The sequence below is a fragment of the Corvus moneduloides genome, chromosome 3 (genome assembly GCF_009650955.1).
Source record: "Corvus moneduloides isolate bCorMon1 chromosome 3, bCorMon1.pri, whole genome shotgun sequence".
Classification (NCBI taxonomy): domain Eukaryota; kingdom Metazoa; phylum Chordata; class Aves; order Passeriformes; family Corvidae; genus Corvus; species Corvus moneduloides.
The window spans coordinates 63,927,391-63,952,834 of NC_045478.1; the positions used below are offsets into that span (position 1 = coordinate 63,927,391).

At 40.0% G+C, this 25,444-nt stretch overlaps 1 protein-coding gene across 11 annotated transcripts in view; it reads left to right on the forward strand.

Moving 5' to 3' along the window:
- Positions 1 to 21,955, forward strand: part of ARID1B (AT-rich interaction domain 1B) — a 329,572-nt gene extending 307,617 nt beyond the window's left edge. For 6 of the 11 annotated variants that reach the window (XM_032101926.1, XM_032101923.1, XM_032101920.1 and 3 more), the window contains 8 exons: positions 6,021 to 6,159; positions 7,204 to 7,376; positions 8,990 to 9,140; positions 10,141 to 10,257; positions 11,699 to 11,795; positions 15,074 to 15,863; positions 16,725 to 16,855; positions 18,859 to 21,955. In XM_032101926.1, the coding sequence (XP_031957817.1) occupies positions 6,021 to 6,159; positions 7,204 to 7,376; positions 8,990 to 9,140; positions 10,141 to 10,257; positions 11,699 to 11,795; positions 15,074 to 15,863; positions 16,725 to 16,855; positions 18,859 to 20,571 (3,311 nt within the window). In that variant the 3' untranslated portion in view covers positions 20,572 to 21,955. The remainder of the gene's footprint in view (positions 1 to 6,020; positions 6,160 to 7,203; positions 7,377 to 8,989; positions 9,141 to 10,140; positions 10,258 to 11,698; positions 11,796 to 15,073; positions 15,864 to 16,724; positions 16,856 to 18,858) is intronic. The other 5 variants (XM_032101925.1, XM_032101929.1, XM_032101927.1 and 2 more) reach the window with 3 other exon arrangements.
- Positions 21,956 to 25,444: the final 3,489 nt, after the last annotated feature.

The following is a 25,444-nucleotide window of genomic DNA, read 5'->3' on the forward strand; positions in this document are numbered from 1 at the left end:
TTAGGGTTATCAGATACCCCAGTGGTGATTGTTTAATGAAGAGGAGATTAGGTTACCTTGCAATAAGTTTAGGAGATAGAGAAAAACACTTGGTGCTAGAAGTAAAGCCCATAGTCCAAATGTTTATCTGTCTGAAATAAGCACAGAGTGTCCTGAATGTGCACAGTTGCAAAAAATACATGTTGGAGGTGCCCGTCACCTCCTGAGAAGACTGGTAAGGGAAGCTGAAATGGTTAGACTTGTTAAGGACAGTGAAGAATAAATTAATCTGTCTCTAAAAATGAAAGAGTATTATGCTTTGTTCTCTCCTCCCTTACCTTCTTTCTCCAACACTGCTCTCAACAGTTGAATTGGGGATGATCACCATGTATCAGCTGAATTTTGAGTGAAGAATTGTTATTTAAATATGTAAACATGAAACAAAGGAATGGAATTGTCCGATGTACCACTTTACAGGGTTCTTTTGCATCGTGATGCTACAAATGAAAATGGCAAAGTCCAAGTTTAAATTTATCATAACATTCAAGCAAGCTGTCTTTGAGGAGAACTGAAACCATTTTTGTAAAATAAAAACACAGCAGGACATAGAGACTAGAAAAGGGGGAAGCAAGCAAAGATCTCAAGGTTTGTTTTGTTGGAGAGAAAAGAGCTCGTGTCACTGAATGGGACTGCACTTCTGTACGGAGAAAGGCTTTCCCAGTGTGTATCAGCTTTAGTACATGAAATCCTGCTGAGGTATAGATGCCTCAGAGAGTACAAGCTTGTTCTCTTTAATAGTCAGATTTTTTTCTTGTTCCTTTTCCTTTAGTATATACCAACATTAACATTTTAGCTGCACAAAAGAAGCAGAGTTGTAGACATACTTTAGATAATCTGTCACTGTTTGGCTTTCAGAGGGAACAGGAGCCCAATACAACAAGAAACAGTAGCCTCCAAAGGTCCTTGCTTTAACCATTAGCCTCTCTTGTGCAGTTAGCTCAGTGTAGGCAGAGCCACTTAGAAGCCAAATCCATTTGCAGGGAACTAGTTACAGTATTAGGGCTGAAGTTAATCTGATAGAAAAGGAGAGGGACTTGTCTCAGAGGGGAGGGTGTTGTATTTTGTCCAGTGCTAACAAGCTGATGCTACAAAACAAGTCTTGAGATCTTAAAAGTCAACTGATCTTCATAAAACTTTTAAAATTAAATATTTCAATTGTTCATAAGAATACATGAGGACTGGCAGCCTTTATGGTACAGAGGAGGATTCGGTTCCAATGTTGTCATAGTTCCCAGGTAGGTGGTTATGCAAGGTGGGAGCAGGCTGAAGTGCAGCTTAGAGCAAATCCGTTCTTGCAGATGTCTCAGATCCAAGGGGTGGTTATGTGACTGCCTCACAGATGACCTTTAGAATGCAGGCATAGAGGGAGGGCTGGGAAACACAATACGACAGCCATGGCAAGGAGATTCATATGGAAGAGCACGGTCAAGGAAAGGATGCGATGTGTAAGTCAAATTTATGGGACTGCAAGATGGTGGTCTGGGAGCATGTGTTTGTCCATTTGCTTGTAGCACTATACTTGGGATTTTTCCGCCACTTCTGGTTTTTACAACATCATTAATAAGGTAAATGGTATGTAAAGGAGTGAATAATTTAGTGTGATGTACAGTGCAATTCATGATAGTGTCAGCAATTATAAGAAGTTGAAAAAAGGAATGAGAGTAGAGCAGCAAAGTGACAGACTGGTTGGCCTTGATCAGCAGAGATTTGCACAGTAGCCAAGGTGTTAGGGTTAGGATTAGGTGCTCATTTTAATAGTTCTCACTTCATATCACTGTCAGAGCCTCTTCTGCTGTTTCATAATGCTCCTGGGGAGGGCTGGGGGCCTGAGTGTTTTAATGTACCTGGCACTGCTCTGAGGCTGTGCAAGTTGACGATGTGTTTGTGGTAGGCTTAGGCCTTTGTATCAGCTTAAATCTGCCTGGGTCAGGTAATGCCATCAGTCGCAAATGCCTAGTGACAGACTAACTATTGGGGGACCCCTGTTGGCCTTCTGTCCTGATCACTGGGTCTGTGCCAAGGTCCATGTCAACTGCTGATGACTTTAACTGTGTAAAAACTCCCTTAGAGTGAGCGGCATCATACCTCTTCCTTCTAGTGCTCCAGTGCTTTCCAGGAGTGGGTGCAGAGGGAAAATGCTTTTCCTGTCATGTGTTTGATAGTTTTGACCAAAATGCTCACAAATAATGTGGGAAGTTCTAAGCTGAGAAGAATTCTGGGCACCATTACAGTAAGCACTAATGGATGCTGGAGAAAAAATTCCAAGAGAGCATCAGCATGAAGGAGTTATTTTCCATTGCTGTCCTCTGGCACTCTGAATTCTTAGTTGCATTGTGCAGTTATGTGTGCACAACTCTCAAAATAACAGGCTCAGAGTTTATCCTCTGTTGAATGAACAGGATGGCCAAAGTGGTCCAGCTGAGGATTCTTGTGAGTAACAGCAGCTGGCCCTGATGTCAACAGAGATTTCATTAAAGCAAACCTGGAAAAATCATATGCTTGTGCTGGAAAGAGAGAGCGAGAATGTGCCAGGAGTGTGTTTCCTTGGCAGCAGAGAAAGGAGACTTGGGGGGGGGGATGGCGGGGGGGGGACACAACACAGCACCGCAGGACACAGCCATTCAGTGAGTGCATCTGTAACCAAACCCATCCGTCTCTCTGCTGGCGGGTGGCTCACTGAAGTGCTATTATTAGCAGGCAGGTGATGTCATGGAGCGTGTCATGAGGCCAGCCAGGGAATCCCCACTGAAGATGGATGGGCCAGGGCTTGGGAGGGGTGGCTGGGGGGACAGGCGGAGGTGCCCCGTGCCTGCATCCATGCCTGCCCGGGGGGCCCTGCAGCAGCCAGCGGCCCCCAGTCCAGCCTAACTGGGGCGCTGGGTTCGTGCTGTGTAAATTATCTTCCCAGCGTGGTGGCTGGCTGTTCACTCTGAAGTATGAGAATGTACTTAACCTTCAGTAACCTTTCCATTGTTTACTTTAGAGTATACATTTGTAGCTTCTGGCAAAAGGTAGGGATATCCTAGAGAGCATGTCAGGCCTCACATTAATGGAGTTTCAAGAGGTTGCATTCTTCTTTCCTTTTCTTTCTTTTTTTTTTTCCCCAAAGGGAAAAAAATTGCTGGCAAGAGAAAGGTTTTATATCTTTTTTTAGCTGCATATTTCTTCTCTGGTAAATAAAGGGTCTTTCCTGAAAGCCATGCCAGCTTTGCAAGGCAAAAGCCATGCCAGTACTATAGTTCCATGCTGCAGAGAATAATGCATGCTATCATGTGTTACAAACACATGCTTCCACAGCAAACTGTGGAAAACCTCACCTTCTCACTGACAAAGATGTCAGTTGTATTTAAGTTTTGATGTATTTTCTATTGTGAAAAGCATATTCTTACAAATCTGTTACAATGCTTGAAAGACAAATGTTGCTTAGATGTGGATGGGAGGTGAGGAATTCAGTAGCTATGAACCCACAGGTTTTTTTCCTGGACATCCCCAAGATAGCTGCAGAATCATGTAAGCAGAGATCACTTTTCCTAAAAGAACATTGTTGTTTGTCTTCCTTCTTAGAACTTGCTTTAATACTGAAGCTTATGAAGCACTCTAAAAGATACTGTTTCTATTTCAGGATGTCCACAATCAAACATCTAACATAATAAAATCCCTGCGAAATAGATGTAAAAATTTCAGAGTGCAGCCCAGCAAATGTAAAATTTAAGGTGAAATGGGAAATACAAGCTCTTCTTGGTAGATGGTGTGTGTCCTAATCCAGAGATTGAAACACTTGGAGGTCAAGGGCAAAGTGTATTAAAAAAGCAGTACCAGAAACTTTGCACTTCTCATGACAGCATTTGCCTTCCATTTTTTCCGTTGTTTATAACCAGTCATTTAGAAACAGGCTTGAGGAAAAATAACCAACCTTATAACTGCCAGCCAGAAGATAGAAATTGGACTTGTAGCTTCTCATTGGGTGTCTTCTTTTTTCTTTTAAACATTTCTTTATATAATATGATATAAAACACATTGTTATCAATAATTCTGCACTCCTGCAGCCCATAAATACTGAAAAATCTTTTACTTTTTTCCTTTAGATTTGCTTGAGATATGAATTAAGCTCTTGCTCAGGTAGGATAGGGAAAAGCTTAATTGCTGCTTAATAGCCCACCATAAGAGAAATATGCAGGGTTAGGCAATATCCGAATTTACAGTAAGTATATGGGTACACTAAGATGTTTACTTACACGTTTCTAATATAGCAAGATGATATGTGACAATCTGTGGCATAACTCAGAAATGCTTTCAAGCTTTTTAGAAGAATCTAGAATTGTGTTTAAAGCTCAAGGGCAGAAGAATGATCTTGACCTGCTCAGGGGTCATATATACAAAGAGCTCATTTTATGTGAATATGATGATTTTTTGTTTTATTATAGCATTAAAGCCTTCAGTTAACTGTAGCATTAGTTGTTGCAAATGTTCTTGTTACTGTACTAATGCAGTCAGAGAGCTTTTCCTAAACTTTTTTTTGCACTTCATTACTATGTAAGCATAATTCAAAAATGCCTCAGAAAGCTGAGGACAAGAACAATGTGGTCCACACAATGTGGATTTTACATATGCACTTGCTACTGAGACTGATTTCCAGATAGGGGAGCATGTGTTACAGATATAAATGAAACACATATAAAAAAGGTGTTCTTCAGTTAAAAACAAGCTCTGCCTGTCAGGATGATGAGTGTTCTAGGATTCTGAGTCAATTATAAACTACTCTCTTTCATACGCAGAAGAAAAACCCATACTGCTTGTTCCAACTTTCCCTCTAACAGTAATTTATAAAGTTTTGTTAATTGGTTATTGAATGTAGATAGGCAGGTGAAATAAAATACTTACATGACAGTTCATAAAAAAGAAGGACCTCTCAAGCCAAATCCATGTCCTACTCAGTGTGTTGGATTTGTGAATTTTTTCTGTTGGTATTTTTTTTCCCAGTTGCATCTAAAGACTTGAATCCTACAAGTTCTTCGTCCACAGAATTTCTGCTGCAAGACCTGTCAGATCCAAGGCTTAGATGTTGTTACTAATCCTCACTTACCACCTTCTAAATTATAAAACTACTATGTCAGAGTTTTGGGCTCAGGGCATGTTTCTGTTCAGTAGTCATATGAAAATATAGCTTTGGTGTCTACTCTAGAAGACTGGTCTGGATGTATTTTACCATTAGCTTATCTGATGTATTCATTTAATGCCCTTATTGCTGCTCAGAACACAACAGTAAAATGCTCTTCTACGTTTGTCATAGCAAGAATATCAAGCTATTTACCTCCATTAAGGAGGACACCAGTGTAGATACTCTATTGCTTTCTGAGATCTCAACAAATAAGTTTTTGCAGATTAAACTGATGCTTTGCAGATTTGACCTGGTCTTGTTACATATGCTTTACCATGACTGACCCTAACTAACATTTTGTTAAGATGTCCATTTCTGTTTTTACAATTCTTTTAGGAGTGTTAGCTGTAGCCTCCTGTTCAAATTCTACTTTCAGTTGTTTTTTTCTTCTTGATCCCAGATTGCCTTGTATATTTCTTAAATACCATCTTATTTATTTCTTATATTTCTTATAAGCATATGTGTTGTGATAGTGATTATAAGGAGCTATGCCAAAGAACAACCTTCGTTTATTCTGTTGTAAACTACAGGCAATTAACTTTGTATCTCTGACCTCTGATTTAAATGATCCTTCATCTGGATGATTGCTATTCATGTTGCTTCAGGCAGCAGATTAAATTCATGGTTCTAGGAAAGATGATGGCTATTACTACACAGCATATCCTGATCTCAGAGGATTTTGGGGAAGTTATAAAGTACTGAGATGGATTAAGGTATACCCAGGCTTCTGGAGGAAAGAACCATTTCCTTTCCTTGATGATTATTATTTCCACAGGAATTTGGCTGCTACCTTTCAATAATTACTTTTTTTTAAATTTCTCAGCTAATTCTGGTTCGTTGCAAGGCCCACAGACTCCACAGTCCACTGGTAGTAATTCCATGACAGAAGTGCCAGGCGATCTGAAGCCCCCAACACCAGCATCCACACCTCATGGACAGATGACACCTATGCAGGGTGGCAGGTATGAAAAAGGCTTTGCTTCATTTTTCATTGGGCTCTAGTTCTGCAGCAGTTTAATCCAGTCTTTCCTAGCTGCACAGGCACTCATGTAATTCTGTGGTGAACCAGTTAGAGGCTGAAAAGTGGCAGAAAATTATTTATTTTTGGAGGAGAGAGAGGGTAAGGGAGGAAGGAGTAGGAGGTCCATTAGCTTTGTAAGCACCAGAGAAGGATCAGACAAGCACCAGTGCAAAGAGGTGCATGCGAATATGTCAGTAGTGGGGAGGAAGGTGGAACCCAACAGCACCAACTTAAAACCACAACCTTCCTTTCCTCGCTTATCCTGTACACCTCTGGTCAACAGATCCAGTCATGCTCAGGAAGGAGAGACGTGGTTTTAAGGTGTTACTTAAATTCAAATTATGAAAAGCGTATACAATAACAGTGGTTGAGATAGCAGAGGATTCAACTGAGATCCCTCTCAGTTCTGTGCTCTTTGAGTCACACAGACTGGCTTAATCTGAAGTGAAGCCTTCTCACCATTTGTTAAGGAGCCTTAGTCCACTGGAGTCCAGCAAAACAGTTCTTTATGACTTCAGCAGGAACACAACTGAGTTCTGAACTGGGTACAGAGTCACTCCAAACTTAATTTACTTAGGTCCTTTTTTAATCCATCTGTAATGCTGCAGAAAGGATAGCAAGAACCTTTTTTAATCATCTTCAATTCAGATTGAGTTTTCTTTCACTAGGTAAAAAAGAACAAAACAGCTTAGTGAAATTTCAGGAAGGTTTAGACTTTTATATGAATAGCAGGAATGCACAAACAATAGAATTAGATGAAAAATCCTGATCTCGAAGGTAAGTAGACAAAGAAGCTTGGGGAAAAAGTGGTAGATTCTTTTTAATGATTGTCCATTGTGAAAGTCATTTTTGCATCTTCGTTGGATATATCCTGCACTGATCACTGCCTCAGCACGGTGAGCTAGTTGTATTGTAGTCTAGGCTGTTTTCACAATTCTTACGAATACATGATGATGATAATGTTTCTTTTTTCTTAATCTGCTAGAAACAGCGCAGTCAGTGTGCATGATCCCTTTTCTGATGTAAGTGATTCAGCATTCCCAAAGCGAAACTCCATGACGCCAAATGCACCATACCAGCAGGGAATAAACATGCCAGATATGATGGGAAGGATGCCATATGAGCCGAATAAAGATCCTTTCGGTGGAATGAGAAAAGGTATTTTCTGTGTGGGAGCTTATGTGTTCTTCCCTGTGTCTTAGGTAAACAAGATGTTGTAGTCAGAATGAGCTTTTTCACTTTAATGATTCTGCCATTGATGTCCTTGTAGCAAAAAGAGAGGTGCAGTGCAGTTGTGTCTCTGGTCTGTTCATATTTTCCCTGCTCAGAGTCACACCCTTTATTTTGGAATTAACAGAATCCTAAAAATGCTTGTAGGAATGCATTTCGGGAAATGGCATTAATCATAGGGTTAGATTTTATATTTCTTGAGGTTGGTTAGCCTCTCTGCAAATCAAGTGCTGGACTTCACTGTTAGAATGTGAAGTGGTGAAGCAACATGCCTGGCTGTAGTAAGACTGATCTGGGAATTCACCGTGTGAAACTGAGCAAGTCTCCTAATGCTCTCTGTCTCAGTTTACATATTTTTCAGAATACTAAAGCTAATTTTTTTTTTACTTGGGCAGCCCCTGACAAAAGGCAATAAACACACTCAAAGTTTGCTTATTTTTAGAAAGCAAAATTTAAAATTAATGTCAAAACTGACTCTGGTCCTTTTGGGTACTTAACCTACAGCTGGTTTTGTGGATATTGTAAAATGAGCTTAAAATGAATCAATCTTGCATGCCTTGTATATAGGAAAGTGGGAGGAAAGAACATAAGCACGGCTTACAATGGCTGTAAAGAGAAGAGCAGGTGGAGGAGATGAAGTGTAAACTGAAAGAGAGCAAAAGGGAGATATGGCAAGAAGAGGTTCAGAAACTGAGGAAAGAGAGAGATGTGATGAAGTGGGGAGATGCTTTAAAAGAGATAGTTAGTCAGATGTGATTTTTTCTTAAGGCCTTTCCTTTAAATCCTTTTGCCTGGACTGTGGACACTAACATATAACACAGATGAAGGAAGGGAAAACTCTCTCTCCTTTAGATTCACTTTAGGTTTTATATCCATGTGAGATAAAGTGGGTGTATTGTACTTTGTCATACATTTCACTTCATCCTGTCAAAACAGAAATATCTCTGTTCAGTATCTACTGTGAGGGACTAAAGGCTGGAGTCTCTTCTATTTGCTTGGTGATTTATATCTGATAATAGTGCCTATTGTTGGACCCATAGAATATGCCCATCCTGCTTGAGAAGCTACATTAGGATATAGTATCCTGTCCATAACAACATTATTGTATATCTGTGTATGAGGGTTTTATGGGGGGAAATAAAAGTTTGATTATGACAGCTTTGTAGGTCAAACTAGCAGATTTGCTTTCATCTGTTTTGTAAGGCTTATGTTTGCATTCATATTTAGCATTGTTTGGGGTGAAAAGAACAAGAGTAAGTTCAGGTGTGAAGACCAGAGGGAAGCAGCTGCCTGGTACCTGATATCTCAGTTCCATAGGAGGAGATTTCTTTCCTCACTTGCGGCTCCTTAATATTATACCCATCATCTTGGTAGTGGTGGTGCTTCATGTGTTCCCATCAGACCCCAGAGAGTTTGTCAGACACCAGCTAATTCTCCTTGGCAGTGTTAGGGATCTGAACATTCTCCTAAAATACTTCATTGAATAGAAAGAGATCCTGAAACACCCAGAATAATAAATTTAATTTCCCTGACTGTTGCAGTGCCTGGAAGCAATGAGCCTTTCATGACCCCTGGACAAATGCCTAACAGTGGAATACAAGATATGTATAACCAGAGTCCGTCTGGAGCAATGTCCAACATGAGCATGAGCCAGCGACAGCAGTTCTCTTATGGAAGTGGCTATGACAGGAGGTGAGTCAATCTTTAGGAAAAAGCAAAGCCCATTAGTGAAAATGATCCTCTCTCTTCCTTCTCATTTTCTCATTGCACTTTGCAGAGAACATAGCAGCCTACATTTCCTACAACATCTTAACTAAATCACTGGGAGTCAAACCACTGGTGATGACTGAGTCTAGCTGTTCACAGAAATTAATAAGGAGGAATTGTCACACCTTAGAAGTCACTCAGGTTTCAGCAGATCATCTCATGGGTGTCTTTGACAGCTGCCTTCAGCTGGCAGCTGGACTGGGCTGTGATGGCATAAAGTAGTGCTTGAGTTGGTCTCCTGGCCATGTTTTCACCTAAACAGTTGCTGGTTGGGTTTTTATGAAAAACAAAATGCACAGTCTAAATGTGTCTGATCTGTGGTCTGTTAGTCGATTGCCTTTGGAGAGTCTGGAGTCTGTTGTCAGAGCTGTAGCAGCATCAGTCTTGCTATGTGTCCAACAGGATTCTCATAAGTTTGTCCTTCAGTGAAGTACACAAAATATATTTGGTCCTCTTTTGTTTATCTGGGGAAAGGCTTTGGAAAAAAAAAATCTGTAAGATCACTGATGTCTAAGCATTGGTAGAGCAAGCAGAATGTTTTGGGAATGTTTAGATTATATTAAGTATTCTTGCAGGTTTTGCTGCTCTGGCCATATTCCTGCTTTTACTTTCATTAAGCTGTGTACTTAGCTTCTCTTTTTGTTTTCTGATGGTAGACAGAGTGGTGCAGTGTGGGTCTTTAAGGTGTAAGGGCAGAGTAGTTTTCAGTCAGTAGTTTTAAGCAGCAGATGTGTCAAGTAAAACGAATATAATCATGCTGTTCAATCGGTCACATTGCTGGGGAGTTGGTGAGAGTAAGAGCTCCAGTGGAAGGTGTTAAGTCAAGAGAGTGTTTTCTTGAAGGGGCATGATTTATTTTATTTTGTTGACAATTTTGGAAAAGAAGTACTTTTTACAGAATGAGGTTTCCTTTGTCATTTTTTAGGTCGGATCATGGGCTGGGTCCTGAAGGCAGTATGGCACCACCTGGTCAAAGCAACATGGTGCCTTCAAACAGTGACCCAAGCATGTACTCTCCTAATCGTTACCCTGGCCAGCAAAGGTGAACACTGATTTCTCTGTTTGTAATACCCACAGTAACCAGCTAACAAGTGCTAGCAGCCTCTGTGAGAGCACATAGACAGAGCATGTGGCCTCTTGGTGTGTTACTTCTGTTTTGCTTGTTCTTGTTCAGGCTTTACCGTTGGTTCAGTTTCTTGTAGGGGAGCAGAGGCTTGTGTGAGTCAGTTGACTTTGTGTAGTAGTAGAATCAGAGATGTTAGAAAAGGAGTGTACATCCTGCCTTGTGTATCTGCTGGTCAGCACTGGACTAGAACATAGTTCACAGGCCCAAGTTCTCCAGAACAGCATTAAATGACACCACTTCTGAAGCTTCCACAACTTCACCTGGCTTGTGGTTATCCTGTGGCTAACAAACCGAACATTTAGAAAGTCTTCCCTTACATATAACATATGTGTACTTTTGCTGAATTTTGTCTTACTGCATGTAATCTTGGACAGCTACAGACAACTCCCCTCATTTACATTGTTCTTTTAACTGGCATTGCATAATTTCTCTCCATCCATGTCATAATTTTAGGAGATAGGGAATTGCTTTTGCTTTCTCTCTTGTCATCTCTCAAAAAAAAAAAAGTTCATTTTCTATGCTTTTGGAAAATGAGGTCCCATTAGTTCTTTTAACATGTCAGGTTCCCCAGTCCTCTGTTTCTGTGACGCTCCCTGATACATTACTTCCATAATTACCCTGTAATTGTTGATGTGTTCTCACTGGTAGTGTACAGAGAGGAATTACTGACATATTAGCCTGCAGTACAGTGTTATTTATCAATCTTAATGCTTCCCAAGTACTTGATTTCAGCAACCTAAATTTCATTCAGATGTGCTAAAAATATTGCAGTTACACTGTAGTGCTCCTCAGAGGTCTTAAAGGCCACAGGTAAGTTTCCAGTGCAACACAACTTTGTCTCTTATGTGTATGCTTCATTATGTAGCTTTAATTAAAAATTACATGAACATTAGCAAAATTATGAGTACTGTTTTTACTCACTTTAAATTGATACATTCTTAAATAATCCAGAAAGTAGCTTGCTATTAGGTTGGCATTCTAAAACACAAGAATTTTTACTTGCAACCTTTGATCTGTACAACAGATACTTTTCCACCAAGGATGGGCTCCCCATCTGCAACTGCCTTTCTAACTTCTTTGCTGACCATACCCTCTTCCCATTCCTGACTGCTCCCCCTAAACCTCTCTGCTGTACCTTCACTGCTCCTTCTTTCTCCTATCTACTTTACCTCCTTCCTCCCACTAAAAGCTCCAGCAGAGCTTGCTACCTCAGGCTCAGGACCATACCAGACTGTACCTTCACCTTGTTTCCAGATGGCAGATACCTTCAGGTGCAAGATTTTATGAAGACTTTACTTTTCTTGGTGGCTTAAAAACTCCAGCAGCTCTAAGTGTTGATTTGAATGCTTTATTTTAGGCATGAACCATATGGGCAGCAGTATCCAGGACAAGGACCTCCCTCAGGACAGCCACCATATGGAGGGCATCAACCTGGAATGTATCCACAGCAGCAGGTAGTAGAGGGGAAAATGGCTATGTTCATAACATTTGTTTAATAAAATTCACCCCAGAATTCTGTATACATTCAAAAATTTGTTTATACAGTGTATGTCTTCTGGCACAGAGGAGCACTGTAGTTCTGGTCAAAGTCACAGCCTGTATGGATAAGCAGTGTATGTGCAGCTGTAGGAAAATGTGTTCATTACACTGGAAGATATAAATTCTAACAGATGTTCTGTGGCTTTGGATGTGCATCAAGTGATTGTCCCAAGTTAATAACCAGCAGACTGGAAAAGTATGAAGCATGGACAAGTGATGTGATGTTGCCTTAATTCCAGGAACAAATAGAAAAGCGGCTTGGATGGCAGGTTCAAGGGCCTTAACTTAATGTCATGCAGCCAAGTGAACCCAACAGAGAACTGAACAAAATAAAATGTGCAGCACTCTCAATTCTCTTCCGTGCTGTGGTGGGTCATATGAGATACCTATCTTTAATATAGATCAGAGCACTTCCCACATGATGCCTCTAGTAATAATATGGTACAAATACGTAAGAGAGAAGAGAGAATGTTATTGGTGTTAAAACTAGTTTAAGCATTTTTACATTGCAGTCTCCCCAGCTCTTATAAGTCAAAAGTACAAATTATATTAATTAATAAGATATTTTTTGTTACATGTATGATTAATACCTTGTGAGCAAAATCCCACCTTAGAAGACAATAGCAAAACTCCACTGACTTCAACAGGATCAGTTTCATTCTGCATGTTACTAATTCAGTTCTAGTCATACAATACTCGAAGTTAGCTTCCAGAATAGAAAGCATTTCCTTATTGTAAGAGAACTAAAATGTAAACTAGTTTTGAGCCAATTTCAGACAGTTCTTTTCAGCTGGGGAAGGAGTTTCACTAGGAAATTGGGGTCAGGGGTTGGGAGTGCTGTGGGGAGAAACCAAAAGAAATCTTAGATTGCACTGTACTAAAAACATATATAAATTTAAATTTCAGAATTTCTTGTTTATCTCTTTGGTTCGTAACATCTCAAAAGTGGCATAATCGAAAAAGTGTTTTGTTGTTTTTTGTGACAAGCATATGCTAGCAGTCCAGGTGATTTAGTGGGGAAATTGCAAAGATACATAACAGAACAGTTTATGATATTCCATGCTAACATGTGCAGGGAATATATTAACTACATGTTCATTTAAGCAAGGAGACAGCTAGAATTTGTGAAAATGTATTTAGCCCTGTCCTTAGTGCTGTTTGTGTATTTTGTACAGTGATTCTTGAATACAAAATGCATTAATGCAGAAAAGCAGTGGAGAATGAAGGACAAGGATCCTGACTGGCCTCGGCCTCTCCCTCCCATCCCCGGAGGATTCCACTTCTTCATTTAGCTAGAGATTCTGTTGCCAGTAGCTTATTTACAATTTCGTAAATCTTACTCTGTAGTGGTACAGAAGGAATGTGAAAAATGACCCTTTCAAAGCTTTATCTGCAACCCGAAGACTAGGGAATGACCTGCAAAGAAGGTGATTGGAGCATGAACTCCTGGGGCTAATGAAACACTTGGAGCCAGGTTTTTCAGTTCCTGTATGAATGCTTACATCCCAAGAGCTATTACACAGCAGGTGACCTGTGCTGGTGGCTTTTTGTCCTCTGTGAGGTCTCAGAATTCCACATCTCAGTGGAGAGAGAGACACGTTGTGCAGTCTCAGTCTCCTGCTGAGCCTGTCCACAGGAGGGAGGAGCTCAGCTGCATCACTGTCCTCTGCACTGGGGACCACTGGGCATGTTGGCACTGCATGTTCCAGGGTGCTGGAGTGCTTTTGAAAAGGCACATGCTTCATTCCCAAGTGTCTGCTGTAAGCACTGAGTCACTCTGGCAAAATGAACACGACCTTCTTAGGTGTGGCAACTGCCAAGTCATTTCTTAATGTATAAATTGGCCCCAAGGGTGGAATTTAGTACAGCAAATAGTTCATGTAAGGCTGGAAATAGGTATTTCTCAGATAACCAGAAAGCTCTATAGCAAGTTTAAAAAAAAATACTTTTATACAATACAGTAGTTGTGGTTTTATGTGCACCAAAGTTGGAAGATGACTTTATGAATCCCAGAGCTGTTTTAACTTTCCCATATTGAATACAGAGAGAATTTTATCTGATCTTAACTCTAGTACATTAGTATACATTGTACCATGCTATTGAGCTACTGAGTTTCCAGGGGAGCTGTAACTTTGAATTTGCCATAGATCATATATTCAAAAATCACCCATTTAATTCACATTTTTTGCTTCAGAGCTTTCAGTGTGGTTTGAACTGTGGAACAAACTCCCACAGGAACTAAGGACTGCTGCAAACCTTACCACCTTCCCCTCGAAGAGCAACATGTCTTTTTTTTTGTTCTGCCATCTTAAACATAAATACATACAACCTTGTGTGGTTTAAAAACCACTCAGCTCTCCCCAACGTAAAACAGCTTCCCTCACACAACATTCCCCACTTGAGAGGGTGAGAAACAAAGAGGGAATAAACCATAGGTGGCAGCTGTTAGTTACATTGCTTAATTCATTACTGAACAGCAGGGTAAGACCCTGCATAAACTAGAACAGAACACTTGGATGTGACCATTTGCTGTAATAATCTCGCAGTAAAATAAATATGATTAGGATGATTTGGGAAGAGGACGGTTGCCCAAAGAGGAGTCTATTCCTGGGAATTACACAGAGTATCAAATGCAGCAGAATATTTTCTTCTATTAATAAATATACTGTGTGTAGTCTGTGTCATATTGTAAGATTCAGTGTTTTAGACATGCATGCTTGCAGCATATCTTGTTACTTTAAGAGTTTATTCAGTGCTTGTCTCTTGAAAAGATTCACTGGGTGGTTTTGAATTTTTTTTAAGATTTTTCTTCCTAGTAGACTAAGCATAAAAAAGAAGTGAAAATATTTTAGTTGGTGAGGAATGTTGCCTTTTCATGCATGTCTGAAATGACCAGTGGAATTTAATCTGACAGATGGGGAAGGAAAGGGAAAGGGAGAAAATTAGAGCAAGCATAAGAAAATTTAGCCCAAGGATAAGTTTCCTTTTAGTATTCAGTTATAAGCACAGCAAAATAGAGGCTTAAAAAGAAAGCACTGGATCAAGCCTAACCATAATGCTGTATGCCTGACTCCAGAGTCAGCACGATCCCTCTAGAACTAAGTGCCTTTGGCTTTTTGAATGAGCTTTCATCCAGTATATTTGTATTGTGTATGGAGTAAAAGTGACACATCTTTCCAAAATTTTCTTTCAGAACTACAAGAGACACATGGATGGCATGTATGGGCCTCCAGCCAAACGCCATGAAGGGGATATGTATAACATGCAGTATGGCAACCAGCAGCAGGAAATGTATAACCAGTACAGCAACGCTTACACAGGGCCTGACAGGAGGCCCATGCAGGGACAGTATCCATATCCATACAACAGGGAGAGGATGCAGGGCCCAGGACAAATGCAGCAGCATGGAATACCTCCCCAGATGATTGGTGGCCCTATGCAATCGTCATCCTCCAGTGAAGGTCCTCAGCAGAACATGTGGCCAACACGAAATGATATGCCTTACCCTTACCAGAACAGGCAAGGTCCAGGAGGCCCTGCACAGGCTCCTCCGTATCCAGGGATGAATCGCACTGATGATATGATGGTACCTGACCAGAGGATAAACCACGAGAGTCAGTGGCCTTCTCATGTCAACCAACGGCAGCCTTCTTATATGTCATCCTCAGCCTCCATGCAGCCTATCACTAGACCTCCTCAGTCATCCTACCAGACACCACCCTCTATGCCAAACCACATCTCTAGAGCTCCAAGTCCAGCATCCTTCCAGCGCTCTTTGGAAAACCGTATGTCTCCAAGCAAGTCTCCTTTCCTACCCTCCATGAAGATGCAAAAGGTTATACCCACAGTTCCAGTGTCACAGGTCACAGGACCTCCACCCCAACCACCACCGATTAGGCGAGAGATTACCTTCCCCCCAGGCTCTGTAGAAGCATCCCAACCAGTCTTAAAACCAAGACGAAAGATTACCTCAAAAGATATTGGTAAGCATCAAACCAAAACCTAAGTACCAATATAAATTGTGAGGAAAGGCACTTTGAGTCTGATTTTTTTTTTTTTTTCACATTTTAAGACACTCTTGACAAATAGGGAACTTTGGTGACTGTAATGTGATTGTTTTCAATAAAAATGTGATAACATGTGCATCAGTGGGGATGATAGGTAAAACTCATCCCAGACAATCTGACATGAAATGAAAGCAATATTTTATATGGAGACCTGAGGTCTCCACAAATGCATTAAAAATGAAGCTTGCCTTAGATTTCAAAATGAGCTGTGTTGAAAGGTCCTTCAGAATGTCTGTTAAATTACCAATACAACATTTAGCTTAGCAAAGCTTTCCATGTTTTTGTTCCGTGGAAGCTCATGCTGTTCTGCTGTGTAGTTGCAGTCTCTGCTTTCCTTGAATGGTCCATTTAATCATTCCATAGTATTTGTCCTGTTTGTTTCTCCCCTGCTTCTTAAGATCCCCAAGTATCTTCTTATCTTAAATTCTGGTTACATTTCATCCATTCAAGTTCTCATATTTCTGATTTCCACAGTCCTGACAGAGTATTCTACCTTGGTTTACTGATGAATTGGGTTAGTCAAGTTCTTTAAGTTTGTACAATTATTTCAGGTTCAGCAGAGTCAGGAAGAATGTCCCTGTTAGGATATTCTCCAGCACTAAGGCTTAGCAGCAGTTACAGAAAACTGAACAGAACTAAGCAGTGAAAATAGGGTCTTAACCAGTAACTATTTAATTTAAATTTGCATCCTCAGAATGTCACAGTTTACTCTTTCAGAACTCATTAACAATCTGGATGCACTAATTCTGTTTTACTTCTCCCTTTTTCTTTCTCCAGTAACTCCTGAGGCCTGGAGAGTGATGATGTCTCTTAAATCTGGTCTTTTGGCTGAAAGTACCTGGGCGCTAGACACTATTAATATTCTTCTGTATGATGACAGCACTGTTGCTACTTTCAACCTCTCTCAGGTAGGTGGGAAAGCAGTATACTTCTCAACTTTGCAGGGAAAGAAAAGTGAAATAAGACACCTACAAAAATGCTGCTGGCCTTTCCAATTTATTCTAATTAACAGAAATTTTAATATTGCAAAACTTGCACTTGTGATTGAGATTGTGAGAGACAGATATAGGTCACATAGAGGAAATTAAGAAGCCTGAAAGAAGGATGTTTCTTGTAGAAAGGAGCATGTAGGAATATAAGAGTTTTAGCACTGCCAAAAAACTAGTGTGTAAATTCACACACATGGTAGTATAATCCCTCAAAACAGCAGTATGTTAGTAATCTTTCTTAATCTGTGTTTCCATAAAAGACTTTGCAAAACTATGTTAAACTGATTTGAAGGCTGTCTTTTGATGACAATTTGTCCTATTCCATACTTCCATGTAAGACTGTGGGACTTTATTTAATTGCTTATTTTCTGTTTGGTTTCTTCTTCCAGGGAATTTCATTTTTCCAGGAATACCAAATTGACAATTTAAAGGCTAAAATCCACTGTCTATCTGTAGGATGCAGGCAACACAGGATTTAACAGTGTGGGTTTGCCTCACTGCCTCCCAGCATTTTTCAGCTCTGCTCTAATCATTTGGCTGTTAGGTGGTAGTAATAGATGGCATGCTGATAATTTACATCATCTAAAATTTGTACAAATTAAATATTCAGTTTCTCTCCTCCATTCATTCCTTGGTTACTAATAGTGTAACTCATCATTTTTTAAATATAATGACTTCTTTTTTTTTAAATTCAGACACAAATGGTACATTACATCCCACCTAACTTTGGAATTAGGGATATCTATAGCATGATTTATCTCACCCAGAAGAAGAGATCTAAAATAGGTCAGATGAATCATACCCTAGAAATGGCCTGTAAAAGACCATTGATTATAAAAGGAATCAAGACAATTAGGTTAGGTGTGTGACTAGTGTGGGTGTTTGAAGTTAAATGAGGTGAACCTCCTCTGAACTCTGTCAGAAATTGTGTTAATGCACCCTATGCAAATTGCACAGAATACCATGCATATTGTAAATATAGACATTCTTTTGTTACATTTGCCTTGGACTCTGTTTCCAGTGGCAGCCAGGACCATATGATGCCTGGTAACTCCTGCGGTTCTGATAAGCATCAGTTTGTCCGTAGTTCTTTGAGGAGCTGGCAATCATATGAGAATACAGAACAGACAAAAGGCTACATTTCACTGAAAACCTATTAGCCCACAAAAAGAAAAAAAACCACATTAAAATCCAGACAATCGGGCTGAATGCATCATAACAACAAAGAATTTTTAATAATAAAGCCACTGAGCGTAAATTAATACCAAGTCCAACTACTGCCTTTCCATAAGAAAGTGATTACAAGTTAATTAAGAAGATTAAACCTAAATGAAAACTGTTTCTGAAGGGTGACTTACAGCACCAGGCTCCAATAACAATTTTTAACTATTGCCAGACAAAAAATGGATCTATTCCAACAGAGATGACATACTAATTTAGGACATCAGTTCTAGACACCTAAACTGCAGGTTCCTACATGACAGTTGGTTTCAGAGACAAAGGAGGAAAGGAAGAATTGCAAACTTTAGATATCTAATAAAAGTACAAATGAGAAAAAACAGCCAAGTTAGGAACTTAAGTACTCTGTACAAAAAATGAAGAGTAATAGGAACTTCCAAGGGGACAGAACAGCTAAGCCAGATGTCTGCTATGGCTTAAAGGAGATATTAATAAAGTTCTGTACTTCTCATAGCTGTTACAGTTGAAGCAAATGGAACTGTGATAGTTTGACATTATATACTGTTTGGACAGACTCTAGAAGAATTTCTTTTGATTAACTTCTGCCATGCAGGACCTAGCCACAAGTCCACAGCAGTATGAGGGAAATATTCACACATATATGCATCAGTGTTCCTAATAAAATCTCATGCAGACAAAAATATTTACGTGATTTTTATGTTCTTTCTTTCTTCTCCCCTCAGTTGTCTGGATTTCTTGAGCTTTTAGTAGAATATTTTAGAAAATGCCTGATTGACATTTTTGGAATCCTTATGGAATATGAAGTGGGAGATCCAGGCCACAAAGCACTTGATCACAAAGTAGCCAAGAAAGATGATAGTCAGTCCTTGGCAGAGGATACTGGAAAAGATGAGAATGACGAATGTATTGACTATTTTGATGAAGAGGAGGAGGAGGGGGAGGATGAAAAGGTAGAAGGAGAAGAAAAGAGCATTGTTTTTTCCACTCCTGGTGCCATTGCTGATCCAAGTGAGAGGCCAAAACAAGCCAGTAAATTTGACAAGCTGCCAATAAAGATTGTAAAGAAAAATAATCTATTTGTTGTTGACCGATCTGACAAACTTGGACGCGTTCAGGAATTTGATAGTGGACTTCTCCACTGGCAGCTTGGTGGTGGTGACACAACTGAGCATATCCAGACTCACTTTGAAAGCAAGATGGAGATTCCACCACGCAGGAAAGCCCCTCCTCCCTTGAACTCTCCAAGCAAAAAGAAGGACCTCGAGGGGAAAAGTGAATCTGAGGAGCAACAAGAAAAGAGTATAACAGCAACCATTGATGATGTCCTCTCAGCTCGGCCAGGAGCATTACCTGAAGACTCAAACTCTGGTTCCCAAACAGAGAGCAGTAAATTTCCCTTTGGGATCCATCAAGCCAAAAGCCACCGGAATATTAAACTGCTAGAGGATGAGCCAAGGAGCCGGGATGAGACTCCTCTATGCACCATAACTCACTGGCAAGACTCCTTGGCCAAACGCTGCATCTGTGTGTCAAATATTGTCCGTAGCTTGTCTTTTGTGCCTGGCAATGACACCGAAATGTCCAAACATCCAGGCTTGGTGCTGATCCTGGGAAAGTTGATCCTTCTTCACCACGAGCATCCAGAAAGAAAGCGAGCGCCGCAGACTTACGAGAAAGAGGAAGAGGAGGACAAAGGGGTGGCCTGCAGCAAGGATGAGTGGTGGTGGGACTGCCTCGAGGTCTTGAGGGATAATACATTGGTCACATTAGCCAACATTTCTGGGCAGCTAGACTTGTCTGCTTACACGGAAAGCATCTGTTTGCCAATTTTGGATGGCTTGCTGCACTGGATGGTGTGCCCGTCTGCAGAGGCACAGGATCCTTTTCCAACCGTGGGGCCCAACTCAGTTCTTTCGCCTCAGAGACTTGTGCTGGAGACCCTGTGTAAGCTCAGTATCCAGGACAATAATGTGGACCTTATCTTGGCCACCCCCCCATTCAGCCGTCAGGAGAAACTCTACGCTACTTTAGTTAGGTACGTTGGGGACCGCAAAAACCCGGTCTGCCGAGAAATGTCCATGGCGCTCCTATCGAACCTTGCCCAGGGGGACACATTAGCAGCAAGGGCAATAGCTGTGCAGAAGGGAAGCATCGGAAACTTGATAAGCTTCCTGGAGGATGGGGTCACTATGGCCCAGTACCAGCAGAGCCAGCATAACCTCATGCACATGCAGCCTCCGCCTCTGGAGCCGCCTAGCGTAGACATGATGTGCAGGGCAGCCAAGGCCTTGCTGGCCATGGCGAGAGTGGACGAGAACCGCTCCGAGTTCCTTTTGCACGAGGGTCGTTTGCTGGATATCTCAATATCTGCTGTCCTGAACTCTCTGGTTGCATCTGTCATCTGTGATGTACTTTTTCAGATTGGGCAGTTATGACATAAGTGAGAAGCCAAGCATGTGTGAGTGGAGATTAGAGGGTCACATATAACTGGCTGTTTTCTGTTCTTGTTTATCCAACGTAGGAAGAAGGAAAAAAAAGAATCTTTGCTCCTCTGCCCCATTCACTATTTACCAATTGGGAATTAAAGAAATTATTAATTTGAACAGTTATGAAATTAATATTTGCTGTCTATGTGTATAAGTACATCTTTTTATTTTATTTTTTTTAACCAAAGTTGCTGTCTAGTACATTCAAAGGTCACACTTTTTTTTTTCCATAGATTATCCTTTTCAATGTTCTTTTCCATGTTTGTATTGCATATTTTTTGGGAAGCGAACTAGTGACTTTTTAAAAAAAATGTTATGGCAAACCATTGTATGATGGGGAAGAAAAACCTCACCACTTTGAAACAAAAAGGTGAAAAATAACCAACATACCAAGTTCCTGTGTGTTTTATTTTTTCAGATAAGGAAAAAATAAAAAAAAACTTGTATACCATCACCAAAAGCTCTGTGCAATAGACGATTCTAGTGATGTAGGTATAGGGGATCAAGGAGGGTGTCAGTCAGTAGTCAGAATCCAAAATGATACTGATTTCTCCTCAGGAGAAATGGTTACATTAGGCTAGGAGCAAAACAAAACAAGTCAAGTTAAAAGATTTTTAAACAAAACCTGAAGTCAAACATCAATTGCTTCCTCACCAGAACTGTCTTGTCTACATCTGGGTTTTTTTTTTTTGACCTTCCACAATGACAGTTCTTCACAATTCCTTTAATCATTTTTTAAAATATTTTCTTATTGCCTAAGGGCCGTGATGTATATAGAAGTTGTACATGAAACATACCCTCATTTTATTTTTTTTTTTTAGTACAAAGTTTTTAGTTTCTTTTTCATGATGTGGTATCTACAAAGTGATAGTAGAATTATTTTTTTCTTTCATTTGGGCCATATCTCCAAAAAATAATAAAAAAAAAAAGAAAAAAGGAAAAACCCAACACAGAAAACCAACAACTGAGGGTAATGTACAAGTTTCTGTATGTATAAAGTCATGCTCTATTTCGGGAGAGCAGCCGATCACAATTTGCTTTATAAATCAAGGTGTGGAAATGGTTACGTATGGATTGATTTAAGAAAATGGTTACCAGTCTACAGACAAAAAATATATACAGGAAAAAAAAAAGGAAGAAACACAGCTTCAAAGATTTTTCAGTGACAAGAATCTGCATTTGTATTTCAAGATAATGTAGTTAAAAAAGAAAAAACTTGATGTAAATTCCTCCTTTTCCTCTGGCTTAATGAATTTCATTTATTCAGTATAAAATCTTTATATGTTCCACATGTTAAGAATAAATGTACATTAAATCTTGTTAAGCACTGTGATGGGTGTTCTTGAATAATGTTCTAGTTACAGTGTGGGATATCGGAAAGCAAACTAATTACAAGAAAGAGCAATAATGATTATTCTCTTTCCCTTACTTTATTATTATGACCTTCAAAAATATTATGCTCTTGTATTGCAGCAACTTGCTCTCCTTTTAGAAAAGCCTTCTCACATCCTGGAGAAGTGTTTTTAATTACTATATATAAAACCACGAAGCCTCAAAGGGGAAGACACGGCTAACAAGTGATAGTTGTGACTATGCAGGTACCCAGTCTCCGTGCTGTGTTTGGGGGACTGAAGACAGATGTTAGAAAAAGTGACAAAAGGTTTTGTTAAAGCAATAACCAACTGGAAGAAATTGATCTGTATTCACTACCTGTAATTCTCTCTGTTGGTTAAAGGTGCAAATACCCCAGTGATGTGGGTATTTAGAATAAACACCCACCCACTTCTCGATACTGTATGTGTCATTGCATACTTACGTGGCCTCTCATGCTGGGAGTTCCCCATAAAGTGGATCAGGCTTTAATAGAGCGCGTCCATCGTTATAATTGGTGGGAGATGGCCATTTGCCTTTCAGGAATTACCTGGTTTCAGATACGTCCACTCTCACCTGGTGATACCTTGTTGCTGAATATTGTTCAAGCACTAATTTTTGCTATTTTATCTTGGATCATTGACTTTGTTAGTGTGATCATAAAAAGCTAATAATAATCAATTTCCCTGGAATTGCCACATAATTACACTGGTAGTGGATATCCTCCTCCCCTCTCCAATAACAATACGGAGGTACTTGAAAATTACAGCCCCCTTTGGCATACTGCCCACTTTGTTCATATAGATTGCTATAACATTAATATATGTAAGAGAATTTCAGAGACAGGTGAAGTACATACAATTATAAGCCAAGTTTGAAACGTGCTTCCCTAGTGTCATGAGAAGTAATTTCTCCTTCTAGCTTCTCTTACTCAATAATCTCTCTACTCCTACATCATCTGCTGCAGTGGTCTGTCTTCCTCTTGCATATCACTGCTTTTAGAAGTGTCTGGTGAATTATAACCTGCTTGTAACTCTTCATCACAGAAGGAGGCATATTTCAGGGATGATTTTTACAGCTTATTGCTGGGCAGTGTGGAAGTAGAATGCCCTGCTAAACTTATTTCTTAGTAATGTTTTACTGCTTGATACCACCCCATGGATGCAAGCAAGGAAGCTGTTAAATAAACCCTCTCCTGAGTGCTACGCACCCCTTTCTGATCAAGGACAACAAAGGACATCTATTCTCTTCTCTCTTCAGCATTCAGACCCAGAGTCCTCTGGGGAAAACTACACCTGTGGCAAAACACTCTCAGCTGTCAGAGGCAGCACGTTAATGCTCTTCAAGACTGCTCCGAGCCTGCTTAAACAACATGGGGGAAAAAAACACCCAGCCAGCCACATAATGTCCATATGTATGTGGCATTTCCTGCCAGTTTTCCAGCTGGGCCAAGAACTAGCTGAGAAAACACAGCAGTGTGAACAGTACAGACTCTGCCTGAACATGATTTTATTCTGTTACAGTAAGAGTAAACAATCTAAATCACTGGTTAGTATTGCAGCACATTTATCAGAAGTAAGGTGACACATAAGAACTCCAGTTCCCTCTCTTGTCTTCATATGATTCCATCTTTCCCACAATGTTCTCTTAAACCTTTGGAGACAACCTGCTCATGGAACTTGTGCACTTAGCATGTTCTTACTGAGTCCTGACCACGCCTGAGCTGCTGTTGGTATTGTTCTTATAAGAGGTATTTTAGCTTTCAGTTTCAGAAGCAAATTCTACATTTTTATGCTGATGTGATCACTGTAGTGAAGCTCAGAGTAGTACTAACAGGATGGACTATTTGAGTTATTTAAGGGAAAGCAGCCAATTAGCATTTTAGGCACTACTCAGCCACGAATATTTGACTAACTAACTGTGTGTATATATATATATATATGTATATATAAACCTACCTGGTTCTATGGCAGACCCAAGCAATTAATTTCTTGCAGATCGAAAGAGTGTTAATTTATCTTTACTGACGTTTAGAATCACTTCAGGAATTAAATGCCTATCCCCTTTGACAGGAAAAAATGGTTTTGTTTCTTGTTAACATAACTTCCTACACTATTCTTTAAGAAAACCCACAAAAAACCAACATACAAAAATATCCTGCTCAGAAACTCCATGTTTTCAACTACCAAAAATGAAAGATGGAAAAGAAAAATCTGTGTTCAAAAGCCTAGGCACTTTCTCTTCCATCTTCTTTTGTTGTTTCACACCACAATCTGTGCCATCACTACCGTGAGACCATTGTCTTGTTGGCATGGATACATCTAGAAGAAACATGTACATCATTAAAGAAATACTGTAGGAAAAGCACGTACATGTGTTACACGTTAATGATTCCTATACAACACTTTTACAGTGCAATGCAGGCTACATTTCTTATTTTATGAATAATACAGAAATACTTCTTAGTAATAAAGAGGTGTAACTGAAAGAAAAAAAATTACCATCACCTCTACTGTTCTCCCCCACAGAACAGAGAGGATTGTAAGCATTCATACAGTGCAGGGGCTCAAGCCAACTTGAAACTGAACTGAGGTGGCACACAGTGAGTTCACCTTTCAGGAATCTGTGAGTAGGTTCCTTACTCTGCAGGCAGTAGTGCTGATGTACGTAAGAAATAATACACACCTGTCACCCAAACACTGCAATAACACTACCACAGAAGTCAGGCTTTTTGGGCTTACAACTAGGAGCAGTCTGAAATTCTGGGTCAGAGTACTCCAGAGAAAGATGACTTCTATCACCTCCAACCCAGTAATACCAAATACGTGAAAACCATGCTCACAGACAGAACCACAAAGCAGTCCCTGCTGCAAAGAGTTTATTTTCCAAGTCATGAACAAGTAACTGCAGGTGGAAAAAGAGGAGAAAATGGAAAAAAAAGCAGCAGTAAACCTAAAAGGCAGGTACCACTCTTGTAGCAAAGTGGAATTCAGAGATCTAGAACATGGCCTCATGCCACTTTAATTTTCCTCAGGATAATTTGTGACATTTGAGGGTTCTCCCCAGTTGTTTTCTCATGAAATCTTACAGTTCCCCATGGCAAATTCCTTTCCATCCGTCCCCCATATTTTAAGGATTATTGAGCGTGAAGAAAGGGGAGGAAAATTAAGGGTGAAAAGGCATGGTCATTTGGAAAAAGAGAAGCAGAACACAAAGCTGAAAGAAAAGTTTCCTATGTCCCTTACTCTATGTCATTACAAAAAAACAATTAAACCAAGCTAGGGGAATTTGTAATTTCATTGGTGGCTGGTATAAATACAGTGGAATCAAAAATATATTTTTAGTGGGAGCAAGGGAAGGAAAAGATGAGCCTCCAAGTGTAGACTGGTAAATTCAAGTTTTACTTAATTGCATTTACCTTTCAAATCCTCAAGACAGCAGGAATGGGGAA